This window comes from Balaenoptera ricei, chromosome 19, assembly GCF_028023285.1.
Source record: "Balaenoptera ricei isolate mBalRic1 chromosome 19, mBalRic1.hap2, whole genome shotgun sequence".
Taxonomy (NCBI): domain Eukaryota; kingdom Metazoa; phylum Chordata; class Mammalia; order Artiodactyla; family Balaenopteridae; genus Balaenoptera; species Balaenoptera ricei.
Window position 1 is genome coordinate 52187747 of NC_082657.1, and position 15924 is coordinate 52203670.

Consider the following 15924-nt stretch of genomic DNA (forward strand, 5'->3'; position numbering starts at 1 on the left):
TCCCCTCACAGAGGATGGGTGCCGACCAGCACTCACCAGCCGGAGAGGCTTGTCTGCTCACCCGCCGGGGTGGGCGGGGGCTGGGAGCTGAGGCTCCACTTCGGTCGGATCCCAGGGATAGAACTGGGGTTGGCAGCGTGAACACAGCCTGAAGGGGCTAGTGCACCACAGCTAGCCGGGAGGGAGTCCGGGAAAAATTCTGGAGCTGCCAAAGAGGTAAGAGACTTTTTCTTGCCTCTTTGTTTCCTGGTGCGCAAGGAGAGGGGATTAAGAGTACCCCTTAAAGGAGCTCCAGAGATGGGTGCAAGCCGCGGCTATCAGTGTGGACCCCAGAGACAAGCATGAGATGCTAAGGCTGCTGCTGCAGCCACCAAGAAGCCTGTGTGCAAGCCCAGGTCACTATCCACACCTCCCCTCCTGGGAGCCTGTGCAGCCCGCCACTGCCAGGGCCCCATGATTCAGGGACAACTTCCCCGGGAGAACACACAGTGCGCCTCAGGCTGGTGCAACGTCACACTGGCTTCTGCCACTGCAGGCTCGCCCTGCACTCCGTACCCCTCCTGCCCCCCGGCCTGAGTGAGCCAGAGCCCCCGAATCAGCTGCTACTTTATCCCCGTCCTGTTTGAGCAAAGAACAGACACCCTCAGGCGACCTACATGCAGAGGCGGGGCCAAACCAAAGCTGAACCCCGGAGCTGTGCGAACAAAGAAGAGAAAGGGAAATCTCTCCCAGCAGCCTCAGGAGCAGCGGATTAAATCTCCACAGTCAACTTGATGTACCCTGCATCTGTGGAATACTTGAATAGACAACGAATCATCCGAAATTGAGGAGGTGGATTTTGGGAGCAATGATATATATATATATATTTTCCCTTTTTCTCTTTTTGTGAGCATGTATGTGTATGCTTCTGTGTGTGATTTTGTCAGTATAGGTTTGCTTTTACCATTTGTCCTAGGGTTCTGTCCGTTTTTTTTTTTTTGTTCTTTTGTTTTTTTTGTTTTTGTATAGTTTTAGCACTTGTTATCATTGGTGGATTTGTTTTTTGGTTTGGTTGGTCTCTTCTTGCTTTCTTTTTTTCTGTTATTACTTAAAAAATATTTTTTAAATAATTACTTTTTATTTTAATAACTTAATTTAATTTAATTTAATTTTATCTTTTTCTTTCTTTCTTTCTTTCTTTTTTTCTCCCTTTTCTTCTGAGCCATGTGGATGACAGGCTCTTGGTGCTCCAGCCAGGCATCAGGGCTGTGCCTCAGAGGTGGGAGAGCCAAGTTCAGGACACTGGTCCACAAGAGACCTCCCAGCTGCACATAATATCAAATGTTGAAAATCTCCCAGAGATCTCCATCTCAACACTAAGACCCAGCTCCACTCAACGACCAGCAAGCTACAATGCTGGACACCCTATGCCAAACAACTAGCAAGACAGCAACACAATTCTACCCATTAGAAGAGAGGCTGCCTAAAATCATAATAAGGTCACAGGCATCCCAAAACACACCACCGGACACGGTTCTGCCCATCAGAAAGACAAGATCCAGCCTCATCCACCAGAACACAGGCACTAGTCCCCTCCACCAGGAAGCCTACACAACCCACTGAACCAACCTTAGGCACTGGGGACAGACACCAAAATCAAAGGGAACTACAAACCTGCAACCTGCGAAAAGGAGACCCCAAACACAGTACGTTAAGCAAAATGAGAAGACAGAGAAACACACAGCAGATAAAGGAGCAAGGTAAAAACCCACCAGAACAAAGAAATGAAGAAATAGGCAGTCTCCCTGAAAAAGAATTCAGAGTAATGATAGTAAAGATGATCCAAATCTTGGAAACAGAATGCAGAAAATACAAGAAACGTTTAACAAGGACCTAGAAGAACTAAAGAGCAAAGAAACAATGAGGAAAAACAAAATAAATGCAATGTAAAATTCTCTAGAAGAGATCAATAGCAGAATAACGGAGGCAGAAGAACGGAAAAGTGACCTGGAAGATAAAATAGTGGAAATAACTACTGCAGAGCAGAAAAAAGAATGAAAAGAATTGAGGACAGTCTCAGAGACCTCTGGGACAACATTAAACGCACCAACATTCGAATTATAGGGGTCCCAGAAGAAGAAGACAAAAAGGAAGGGAGGATAGCTAGTTGAGGAGACGTTGCTCAGCTCATAATGTCCGGACGAGGCAAACAAAGCGGTAAGGCTCGCGCTAAGGCAAAGACTCGGTCTTTGTGGGCTGGGCTTCAGTTCCCCATGGGCCGGGTGCACCGCTTGCTCCGCAAGGGCAACTACGCCGAGCGGGTTGGGGCTGGCGCGCCGGTGTACCTGGCGGCGGTGCTGGAGCACCTGACGGCCGAGATCCTGGAGCTGGCAGGCAATGCGGCCTGCGACAACAAGAAGACGCGTATCATCCCCCGCCACCTGCAGCTGGCCATCCGCAACGACGAGGAGCTCAACAAGCTGCTGGGCAAAGTCACCATCGCGCAGGGCGGCGTCTTGCCCAACATCCAGGCCGTGCTGCTGCCTAAGAAGACCGAGCGCCACCACAAGACCAAATAAGTAACAAGATCCAGCAATCACTTCACTTATCCAGTCCTGGGTTCCAGTTTTGTACCATAATGTGAAGGCTTCAAAGTGAATAGTTGAGGCCCCAAAAGAGAAGAGAATGAGGCTTTAAAGAAAACATGGAAGAGATATTCAGTACAGACCATTTATGGGCTACATATGTAACATGAACGCACTTTAGGTGGGTATCGTTCCAGTTACAATTTAGAAAAGAAATGCTATGGGACTGAATGTTTGAGCCCCCTGCCCCCCTTTCATATATTGAAATCCTAACCCCCCAGTGTGATGGTATTTGGAGATGGGGGCTTGGGAGGTAAATGGGTTTAGATGAGGTCATGAAGGTAGAATCCTCATGGTGGGATTAGCACTCTTGTAAGAAGAAGAGACCAGAGCTCCCCACCCACTCCTGGAGCCCACAAAGAAGAAATCACATGAGCACACAGAGAGATGGCAGCACCTACAAACCAGGAAGCAGGTCTTCACCAGACATGGAATCTGTTGGCACCTTGCTCTTGGACTTCCCAGATTCCAGAACTATGAGAAATAAATGTCTGTTGTTTAAGCCAAAAAAAAAAAAAAAAAAAAGGAAGGGACTGAGAAAATATTTGAAGAGATTATACTTGAAAACTTCCCTAATATGGGAAAGGACATAGTTAATCAAGTCCTGGAAGCACAGAGAGTCCCATACAGGATAAATCCAAGGAGAAACACATCAAGACACATATTAATCAAACTATCAAAAATTAAATACAAACAAAAAATATTAAAACCAGCAAGGGAAAAACAACAAATAACATACAAGGGAATCCCTATAAGGTTAATGGCTGATCTTTCAGCAGAAACTCTGCAAGCCAGAAGGCAGTGACAGGACATATTTAAAGTGATGAAAGGGAAAAACCTACAACCAAGATTACTCTACCCAGCAAGGGTCTCATTCAGATTTGACAGAGAAATTAAAACCTTTACAGACAAGCAAAAGCTAAGAGAATTCAGCACCACCAAATCAGATTTACAACAAACGCTAAATGAACTTCTCTAGGCAAGAAACACAAGAGAAGGAAAAGACCTATAAAGACAAACCCAAAGCAATTAAGAAAATGGTAATAGGAAGATACATATTGATAATTATCTTAAATGTAAATGGATTAAATGCTCCAACCAAAAGACATAGACTGCTGAATGGATACAAAAACAAGACCCGTATATATACTGTGTACAAGAGACCCACTTCAGACCTAGGACACATACAGACTGAAAGTGAGGGGATGGAAAAAGATATTCCATGCAAATGGAAATCAAAAGAAAGCTGGAGTAGCAATTCTCATATCAGACAAAATAGACTTTAAAACAAAGACTATTACAAGAGACAAAGAAGGGCACTACATAATGATCAAGGCATCAATCCATGAAGAACATATAACAATTGTAAATATTTATGCACCCAACATAGGAGCACCTCAATACATAAGGCAAATGCTAACTGCCATAAAAGGGGAAATCGAGAGTAACACAATCATAGTAGGGGACTTTAACACCCCACTTTCACCAATGGACAGATCATCCAAAATGAAAATAAATAAGGAAACACAAGCTTTAAATGATACATTAAACAAGATGGACTTAATTGATATTTATAGGACATTCCATGCAAAAACAACAGAATACACTTTCTTCTCAAGTGCTCATGGAACATTCTCCAGGATAGACCATATCTTGGGTCACAAATCAAGCCTTGGTAAATTTAAGAAAATGGAAATCGTATCAGGTAACTTTTCCGACCACAACGCTATGAGGCTAGATATCAATTACAGGAAAAAAATCTGTAAAATATACAAACACATGGAGACTAAACAATACACTACTTAATAACCAAGAGATCACTGAAGAAATCAAAGAGGAAATCAAAAAATACCTAGAAACAAATGACAATGAAAACACAAAGACCCAAAACCTATAGGATGCAGCAAAAGCAGTTCTAAGAGGGAAGTTTATAGCAATACAATCCTACCTTAAGAAACAAGAAACATCTCAAATAAACAACCTAACCTTACACCTAAAGCAATTAGAGAAAGAAGAACAAAAATACCCCAAAGTTAGCAGAAGGAAAGAAATCATAAAGATCAGATCAGAAATAAATGAAAAAGAAATGGAGGAAACGATAGCAAAGATCAATAAAACTAAAAGCTGGTTCTTTGGGAAGATAAACAAAATTGATAAACCATTAGCCAGACTCATCAAGAAAAGAAGGGAGAAGACTCAAATCAATAGAATTAGAAATGAAAGAGGAGAAGTAACAACTGACACTGCAGAAATACAATGGATCATGAGAGATTACTACAAGCAACTTTATGCCAGTAAAATGGACAACATGGAAGAAATGGACAAATTCTTAGAAACGCACCACCTTCTGAGACTGAACCAGGAAGAATCAAAATATATGAACAGACCAATCACAAGCACTGAAATTGAAACTGTGATTAAAAATCCTCCAAGAAACAAAAGCCCAGGACTAGATGGCTTCACTGGCGAATTCTATCAAACATTTATAGAAGAGCTAACACCTATCCTTCTCAAACTCTTCCGAAATATAGCAGATGGAGGAACACTCCCAAACTCATTCTATGAGGCCACCATCACCCTGATACCAAAACCAGTAAAGATGTCACAAAAAAAGAAAACTACAGCCCAATGTCACTGATGAACATAGATGCAAAAATCCTCAACAAAATACTAGTAAACAGTAGTAAACAGAATCCAACAGCACAATAAAAGGATCATACAACATGATCAAGTGGGGTTTATCCCAGGAATGCAATGATTCTTCAATATATGCAAATCAATCAATGTGATACACCATATTAACAAATTGAAGGAGAAAAACCATATGATCATCTCAATAGATGCAGAGAAAGCTTTCGACAAAATTCAACACCCATTTATGATAAAAACCCTCCAGAAAGTAGGCATAGAGGGAACTTACCTCAACATGATAAAGGCCATATATGACAAACCCACAGCCAACATTGTCCTCAATGGTGAAAACCTGAAAGCATTTCCACTAAGATCAGGAACAAGACAAGGTTTCCACTCTCACCACTATTATTCAATATAGTTTTGGAATTTTTAGCCACAGCAATCAGAGAAGAAAAAGAAATAAAAGGAATCCATATTGGAAAAGAAGAAGTAAAACTGTCTACTGTTTGCAGATGACATGGTACTATACATAGATAATCCTAAAGATGCTACCAGAAAACTACTAGAGCTAATCAATGAATTTGGTAAAGTAGCAGGATACAAAATTAATGCACAGAAATCTCTTGCATTCCTATACACTAATGATGAAAAATCTGAAAGAGAAATTAAGAAAACACTCCCATTTACCATTGCAACAAAAAGAATAAAATACCTAGGAATAAACCTACCTAAGGAGACAAAAGGCCTGTATGCAGAAAACTGTAAGACACTGATGAAAGAAATTAAAGATGATACAAATAGATGGAGAGATATACCATGTTCTTGGATTGGAAGAATCAACATGGTGAAAATGACTCTACTACCCAAAGCAATCTACAGATTCAATGCAATCCCTATCAAACTACCAATGGCATTTTTCACAGAACTAGAACAAAAAATTTCACAATTTGTATGGAAACACAAAAGACCCCAAATAGCCAAAGCAATCTTGAGAAAGAAAAACGGAGCTGGAGGAATCAGGCTCCCTGATTTCAGACTATACTACAAAGCTACAGTAATCAAGACAGTATGGTACGGGCACAAAAACAGAAATATAGATCAATGGAACAGGATAGAAAGCCCAGAGATACACCCACGCACATATGGTCGCCTTATCTTTGATAAAGGAGGCAAGAATATACAGTGGAGAAAAGACTGCCTCTTCAATAAGTGGTGCTGGGAAAACTGAACAGCTACATGTAAAAGAATGAAATTAGAACACTCCCTAACACCATACACAAAAATAAACTCAAAATGGATTAAAGACCTAAATGTAAGGCCAGACACCATCAAACTCTTAGAGGAAAACATAGGCAGAACACTCTATGACATAAATCACGGCAAGATCGTTTTTGATACACCTCCTAGAGAAATGGAAATAAAAACAAAAATAAACAAATGGGATCTAATGAAACTTAAAAGCTTTTGCACAGCAAGGGAAACCATAAGCAAGAAGAAAAGACAACCCTCAGAATGGGAGAAAATATTTGCAAATGAAGCTACTGACAAAGGATTAATCTCCAAAATTTACAAGCAGCTCATGCAGCTCAATATGAAAAAAACAAACAACCCAATCAAAAAATGGGCAGAAGACCTAAATAGACATTTCTCCAAAGAAGATATACAGATTGCCATCAAACACATGAAAGAATGCTCAACATCATTAATCATTAGAGAAATGCAAATCAAAACTACAGTGAGATACCATCTCACACCGGTCAGAATGGCCATCGTCAAAAAATCTACAGACAATAAATGCTGGAGAGGGTATGGAGAAAAGGGAACCCTCTTGCACTGTTGGTGGGAATGTAAATTGATACAGCCACTATGGAGAACAGTATGGAAGTTCCTTAGAAAACTAAAAATAGTGCTACCATACGACCCAGCAATCCCACTACTGGGCGTATACCCTGAGAAAACCATAATTCAAAAAGAGTCATGTACCACAATGTTCATTTCAGCTCTACTTATAATAACCAGGACATGGAAGCAACCTAAGTGTCCGTCAACAGATGAATGGATAAAGAAGAAGAGGCACGTATATACAATGGAATATTATTCAGCCATAAAAAGAAACGAAATTGAGTTATTTGTAGTTAGGTGGATGGACCTAGAGTCTGTCATACAGAGTGAAGTAAGTCAGGAAGAGAAAAACAAACACTGTATGCTAAGACATATATATGGAACCAAAAAAAAAAAAAAAAAGGTCATGAAGAACCTAGGGGCAAGACGGAAATAAAGACGCAGACCTACTAGAGAATGGACTTGAGGACAACGGGAGTGGGTAGGGTAAGCTAGGACAAAAGGAGAGAGTGGCATGGACGCATATACACTACCAGATATAAAATAGATAGCTAGTGGGAAGCTGCTGCATAGCACAGGGAGATCAGCTAGGTGCTTTGTGAGCACCTAGAAGGGTGGGTTAGGGAGGGTGGGAGGGAGGGAGACGCAAGAGGGAAGAGATATGAGGATATATGTATATGTATAACTCATCCACTTTGTTATAAAGCAGAAACTAACACACCATTGTAAAGCAATTATACTCCAATAAAGATGTTAAAAAAATAAAATAAAATACTTAACAAACTAGCACATAACACACGTGTTCAATTAAAAAATACATATTTTAAGAAAAAGTCTTTAATTTAAAAAAATCTATCTCAGACATAAAGTATTCAAGTAATTACAGGTAGAGTGCTATGATGTCTGGAATTTATTTTGATATACTGCATCCAAAAAAAGGAGGGTAGATGACGAAGAATGGCAAAATGATTATTACTGTGGAAATTTTGAGTATATGAAAATTCATTATCCTCTCTATTTTAGTGTATGATTGAAAATTGACATAATAAGTAGTTTCAATATGTAACTAACTCATTACTATTAATTATTGATTAGTGTGCTGAGCCCAGCATGCCAGGATCTGTATGGATTTAAAAATGTTAAATTTAGAAAACCACAACAACAATAATGGCTACCCACTGAAAGTCAGGAGTTCTACGGTACACTTTATATATGGTACTCCTATTGTTATAACACAGACTAATAAGGTAACTGTTATTGGCACTAATTTATACAGTTAGTGAACAGCTTAGTTTGGACTTGAACAGTAGCCTACCTGTTTCAAAAGCCAGAGTTATTTCCACTATACTTTTCCATTCTGCCACTGTCCCACAGTAAGAACTACTTTTATTGTATGTATATATGTGTCAAGTATTTTGTTGGGTGTCATATATCGTGAAGGAGGGTCAAATTTGAAAAAAATACTTTTTATGCATCTACTGATACGGTCATATTGTTGTTCTAATTTATTCTATTAAGGTGGTAAAATGTATTAATTGATTTTTAATATAACTTTATTTGCATATAATGTATAATTAACTGCACAAATTTAAAATTAACAGTTTATTAGATTTTAATATATCTAAGCATCCATGAAACAATCACCACAATTGGGGTAATTACTATTTCTACCAGCCTCCCGCCCCCAAAGGTTCCTCATGCTGTTTTATAATCCCTTCTGCCCTCTCAAAACCCCCGCAACCAGTTCTGTTTCATGTCACAATAGGTTAGCTTACAGTTTTTAGAACAATGATCAGCAAACAATGGCCTGTGGGCCAAATGTGGCCCAACCTCCTGCTTCTGTAAACAAAATTTTATTGGAACACAGAAGCATTCATTTGTTTACCTGTTCTGTGGGTTGGAGAACACAACCAAAGTTTTGGCAGTTCATAAGTCTCCCCTGGCTTTTAATTTTCGCCTGAGTCTCCTTGTATTTTCTCTAGGAATATGTAAGGCCTCATGACCCAAACAGTGATATTTGGAGAGATAGGACCCTCTCTAGTCTATTCTGAGTGTTTGTGCAGTTTCGCACATGTACACAGCCTTCCAGGAAGCTAGAGATATGGGAACTTATCAAGGCCCACTATGAGTGTATCATTCCATGATCCGTGTTAAATTTCTGGCTAATTGGGCAGTCTGCTGCCTGTCTCAACCCGAATTGCAGTCTCATGCTAGCTGTGATTTCAGTCTCCCCATTTGTTTGCCACCAGAATTGCTACTGTTTTGGCTAATGTCCAGGAGTTTGGGATTTTTCTACGTTCTGATTCAAATTAAGTAAGTGCCCTCTAGCAGTAGAACAGTTGGTTCCGGCTTAGCAAGCTAGTGGGGTAGGAGTGGGGCAGATGAAAGCCACCCCAAGCTAAAACTCCATCAAGTTCCACTGTTTTTGCCTCGGGTTTGGTAGTTTTTCTTCAATCAACTTTTCTTCATTAAAAAAAATATGCCTCTGGTTGCTCTCCAGAGTACTGGAATTATTTCTGTCAGTTTTGTCCCGCTGTATCGTTGCTTTTTGGGGAGAGGTTTTGCAGAGCTCCTCACACCTCCATTCCAGAAGTCCTGCCCCCTCAATGCCCTCTTTTTTTAAACTTTTTGTTTTATATTGGAGTATAGTTGATTAACAATGCTGAGGTAGTTTAAGGTATACAGCAAAGTGATTCAGTTATACATATACATGTATCTATTCTTTTTCAAATTCTTGTACACACTGCTATATTTAAAATGGATAATCAACAAGGACCTACTATATAGCACAAGGAACTCTGCTCAGTATTATGTAACAACCTAAATGCTCAGTGCCCTCTTTTGAGAAGTGTTATTATTGGTCCTATAATTCCCTCATTCTCCTCACTAATCCCCACCTTCCAAGAGTTGTCAGGTGTGACTTTCATTTTTCTTTGGGAAAGTTAAAAAAGTTACATACTGTTTTGTGACCCTCATTACATCTTCTGTGCTGTTTATAAATTATTTGATTCATTTAGCAAATATTTACTCTGTATTTACAATTTGCCTGTCAGTGTGGCAGGTTCTGAGTTAGGAGAGGTGCATCAAATTGACTGGGTCCTTGCCCTCCTGAAATTCACATAAAGTACATACATGATAAATAGGTAAAAGCACATGTGAAAACAATCAGTGCTTTTAAGTTAATAAAACTGTTCTAAAAGGGGACTGTGGTGGTGGATGGGGACTGTTTTAGATAGAATGACGTGCTTTTAAAAGGTGATAGGTGCGGTATGGATGGTAAGAAGGAGTCTGATGTGGTAATTTGGAGGGAGTGTGTTTCAGGCGGAGAATCCCAAGGGCAAATATTTTTAAGCTGCCTAGTAATGGCCTGTAAAATGATAGACCTGGAACCTGGGTGAGATGAAGACTGGTAAGCGGGAGCAAGGGCCAAAAAAAAAAAATTTATGTCAGTAATTGTTACAACTATTGGAAAACTAATGAATGTTAATTGACATGAATTTGAGTATGTAGGTAACATGCTATAGAACCCAGTAGTATGATGAAATTACATTTCCCTCTTTGGAGTTTCAGTAACACAATTCTATTTACGCTCATTGGAGAAAGTTCCTTTCAAATGGGTGCTCCCTTTTTATATCTTTCCAATTTGATGGAGGTTTTTTATTATCTAAATTTCAAACTAGATATTTGAACTATTGGATTGGGATGAAAGAACTCAGACATAATTTTAACATTTTATTTTGGATTGGCTAATATTTCAGTTCCTCATACTGTCTAGATGTTTCATGAACAAAGAGGTGCCTGACACAAATAAGGATAAAAACTGTGTTTTGATTTTCTCTCACCTACTGATTGAGGTCAGGGCGCCTTAACATGATAAGAGAGGTTTCCTTATGACAAGTGTATTAGGGCTCTTGACACTGAAGCCTGGTTAAAAGTTAAAGTCCAGTATCCTTATTTTTCAAAATGAGTTTTTGTCGCAGCTAAACAGTTGCCAGGGGATTTACGTGTTGTATAGCTATGGCAGCGTATGACAGCTGCAGCAAATTATAGAACCCCATCCTGACCTTATTTATTTATTTATTTATTCATTCATTCATTCATTCATTCATTTATTTATTTATTTATGGCTGTGTTGGGTCTTCGTTTCTGTGCGAGGGCTTTCTCTAGTTGTGGCAAGCGGGGGCCACTCTTCATCGCGGTGCGCGGGCCTCTCACTATCGCGGCCTCTCTTGTTGCGGAGCACAGGCTCCAGACGCGCAGGCTCAGTAATTGTGGCTCACGGGCCCAGTTGCTCCACGGCATGTGTGATCTTCCCAGACCGGGGCTCGAACCCGTGTCCCCTGCATTGACAGGCAGATTCTCAACCACTGCGCCACCAGGGAAGCCCTAACCTTAGTTTTTAATAAACGTAAAAAAAAGGAAGGAAGTATCTTACTTTCAGATATGAAAGATAAATATCTAAGCAAGAATTCAAATAATGAATTACTGTTTTAGGCTGGACATTAACTGAAGCAGATGCAAATAATGGCATCTACCAAGGCACCATTCCAGGACGTTGTATGGTGTCTCTCATAGGCTGCAGAAAAGAAAGAGAAATTGAACTCCTCCAAACACGTAGAGATTTCTTTATACACTAAACTTCTAAGAACAGTTAAAATTTTGACAGTATATGACACTTCATAGTGTGGTGTCACAACTTTTATATATTTATGAAGAAATGGAAGCAGATTAATATATTCCTACTAAAATATGGATACATGTTCTTTAAAGGATGAATATATATTGTTTTAATACCTATTTCAGCAGAGGACTGAAATAACACAAGTGCCTTCCATGAAAATGATGAAACCTGAAACATGTGAAGTGTGAAAAGAATCTTCAGAGAAATAGTAAATGTTTAAAAGTCAAGCAGAAAGTGCTGAGAATTCCCATATAACCATGTTCCCACGCATTCACAGCCTCCCCCACCATCAACATCCTGCACAGAGTGGTACTTCTGTTGCAGTTGATGAACCTACATTGATACATGATCACCCAAAGTCCATAGTTTACATTAGGGGTCATATTTGCCATTGTACCTTCTATGGGTTTGGACAAATGTCTAATGACATGTATCCACTATTGTAGTAACATACAGAATAGTTTCACTCCCCTAAAAATTCTCTGTGCTCTGCCTATTTATCCCTGCTTCCCTGCCACCCCCTGGCAACCAATGATTTTTCACTGTCCCCATAGTTTTGTCTTTTCAGGAGTGTCATATAGCTCGAATCATACAGTATGTAGTCTTTTCAAATTGGCTTCTATAAGTTAGCGATATGCATTTAAGATTCCTCTCTGTCTTTTCATCACTTGGTACCTCATTTCTTTTCAGTACTGAATAACATCTCTTTGTCTGGATATACCAGTTTATTTATATTCAGCTACTAAAATACATCTTTATTGCTTCCAAGTTTTGACAATTATGAATAAAGCTGCTATAAACATCCATGTGCAGGACATATGTTTTGTGTGGACAGAAGTTTTCAATTCATTTGGGTAAATACCAAGGAGCATGATTGCTGGATCATATGATAAGAAAGAAACTGACCAACTAACTTCTAAATTGGCCATACCATTTTGCATTCCCACCAGAAATGAATGAGAGATCCTGTGTTTCCACATCCTTACCAGTATTTGGGGTTTTCATTGTTCTGGATTTTGGCCATCCTAATAGGTGTGTTGTAATATGCCATTATTGTTTTAATTTGCAATTCCCTAATATCAGATGATGTTGAACATTTTTATATGCTTATTTCCTGTCTGTATATTTTCTTTCTGAGGTGTCTGTTAAAGTTTTTGGCCATTTTTAAACTGAGTTGTTTGTTTTCTTATTATTGTGTTTTAAGAGTTCTTTGTATATTTTGAATAGCAGTCCTTTATTAGGTATGTCATTTGCAAATATTTTCTCCTAGTCTTTGTCTTGTTTTCTCATTCTCTTGACATTTTTGATTTTAATGAATTCCAGCTTACCTGTTACTTCTTTTGTGAATCATGCCTTTGGTATTGTATCTGAAAAGTCATTGCCATACAGAATGTCATCAAGATTTTATTTTATGTTATCTTCTAGGAGTTTTATAGTTTTACATTTTACATTTATGTCTATGATTCATTTTGAGCTAATTTTTGTGAAGAATGTTGGGTCTGTGTCTATGTGTCTGCATTCTAGAGGGTTTTGTTGTTGTTGTTGTTTTGGTAGGTGGATGTCCAGTTGTTCCAGAACCAGTTTGTTGAAAAGGCTGTCTTTTCTCCATTGTATTGCCTCTGTTCCTTTGTCGAAGATTATTTGACTTAATTTATGTGGGTTTATTTCTGGGCTCTCTGTCCTGTTCCATTGATCTATTTGCCTGTTCTTTCGCCAGTACCACACTATCTTGATTATTATAGCTTTATAGAAAATCGTGAAGTTGGGTAATGTCAGTCCTCCAACTTTGTTCTTCTCCTTCAACAGACCTTGGCTATTCTAGGTCTTCTGCTTCTCTATATAAACTTTAGAATCAGTTTGTCAGTATCCACAAAATAGCTTGCTGGGATTTTTTTTTTAACATCTTTATTGGAGTATAATTGCTTTACAATGGTGTGTTAGTTTCTGCTTTATAACATAGTGAATCAGCTATACATATACATATATCCCCATATCTCCTCCCTCTTGCGTCTCCCTCCCACCTTCCCTATCCCACCCCTCTAGGTGGTCACAAAGCACCGAGCTGATCTCCCTGTGCTATGTGGCTGCTTCCCACTAGCTATCTATTTTACATTTGGTAGTATATATAAGTCCATGCCACTCTCTCACTTCGTCCCAGCTTACCCTTCCACCTCTCCGTGTCCTCAAGTCCATTCTCTACATCTGCATCTTTATTCCTGTCCTGCCCCTAGGTTCTTCAGAACCTTTTTTTTTTTTTTTAGATTCCATATATATATGTTAGCATACGGTGTTTGTTTTTCTCTTTCTGACTTACTTCACTCTGTATGACAGACTCTAGGTCCATCCACCTCACTACAGCTTGCTGGGATTTTGATTGCACCGATTGTATCATTTTTTAACTGTTTGTATCAAGATCCAAATAAGGTTCAGGTGTTGCAAACTATTTACATATCTTTAAGTATCTTTTAATGTACAAATTCTATTTCCGTATCTCTTTACATGCAACTTATTTATGGAAGGAATATATTTATTTATTCTGTAGAGTTTTCCACAGTCTGGATTTTGAATAGTGCATCTTTCTGGTGATATTTAGCATGTTCCTCTGTTGTCTGTGTTTCCTGTAGATTGGAAGTTAGATCTGTAGGTGTAATCAAATTCAAGTTAAAATTTTGGGGCAAAACTGCTTCATAGATGGCCTTATATACTTCCATTAGAAAGTACCCAATTCCAACCTCCATCTCTCTCTCTCTCTCTCTCTCTCTCTCTCTCTCTCTGATGCCACATGCAAAATAGTGGTATTCTAATTCTCCTATTCCCCTTTCAAATATTAGTTGAGATATTTCTAAAAACAGAAGATCTCTTTTGTCAACTATGTGGTTACTCAAGGATGTGGCTTATATAGAAAAAACTTGATATTTTTTCCTTTATTTTCCATAATAAACAGTTGGTTCCTTAGCATTCCTCAAAGTTTATTAAGAGAAAATTTATCACTAATAGTGGAAATGTCTTTAACTTCATTAAAAGATATTATGAATAACTTTATGGCAATAAGTCTTAGAATTTAAGTGAAATGAAATTTTATAGAATTTTTTTCTAAAAAAATACAATGTACAAAACTAAAACCAGAACAAAAAGGAAATATGAATGTGAAATAATGCTTAACTACATTAAAACTCTAAGTAAAAATCTTGGTTGAAAAATCTTTAGTCCTACATAGTTTCATTAGTGAGTTTTGAAAACATTCAATGAAGGAATATTTCAATTTCTATGCCAGTTATTTCACAAAAAAGATGGAAATGCTTCCTAAATCATTTCATGAATCTAGTATATCCTTGATACCAAAACCCAACAAGAATATTCAAGAAAGGAAAAGTATAGACAAATATATTTCATTAATATGAATGTAAAATTCTAAATAAATTTATAAATCAAATCCAGTGATTATAAAATAGGACAATATATCATGAACAAGTGAGGTTTTTTTCAGAGATGCAAAGTTGATTTGACATTTTTACATCAATAAGTACAATTTAAACATTACCAGAATGAATGAGAAATGTCAAATTCTTACCTCAGTAGATGAATAACAATCATTTGATAATTCCATACTCATTGTTCAGAACATTTAGCATACTATCAATGGAAAGAAACTTCCATAGTATGAAAGAATCTATAAAATTCTAAATAATTATTAATGTTGAAATATCAAAGATTTCATTTCAAGAAAGAATAAAACAAGGAGGCTTGCTATCATTACGTCATTCAACATGGTAGTGGAGAGCTCAACCAATTCAGTAATGCAGACATTGAAGTGAACAGAATAAGTAAAAGGAAGCCGGCCATTATTCGTTACAAACATAAATGTGTACATAGAAATTATTTCAGCAATCTAAGCACAAAAAATTACAATACACTAGTATCTAGCTATATATAAAATTGGTATAAAATAGTCTAATTTGATATTTTACAAACTTATAAAGAAGGTGAATAAACACTTTTCCTAAGGTCTTAGCATTTAATACAGTAGAAAAATCTATGGATTTTTATTTTCAACTCAAAACCAGGCATCAGTATGTACATGCTGTATATCACAAATGATTTTAATAATATTTTATTTACCAGACACAGGAACAAAATTTACCC

General features: G+C 38.1%; 1 protein-coding gene across 1 annotated transcript; it reads left to right on the top strand.

Moving 5' to 3' along the window:
• The first annotated feature begins 2171 nt into the window (after nucleotides 1–2171).
• On the top strand, nucleotides 2172–2558 carry LOC132353201 (histone H2A type 1-J-like). Its single transcript, XM_059904218.1, has one exon. It carries the CDS (start codon nucleotides 2172–2174, stop codon nucleotides 2556–2558), a length of 387 nt encoding a protein of 128 aa, XP_059760201.1.
• Nucleotides 2559–15924: the final 13366 nt, after the last annotated feature.

What these genes read in the sequence shown, in the direction of transcription:
- LOC132353201 (XM_059904218.1), top strand. Translation starts at nt 2,172, where the DNA reads ATGTCCGGACGAGGCAAACAAAGCGGTAAGGCTCGCGCTAAGGCAAAG.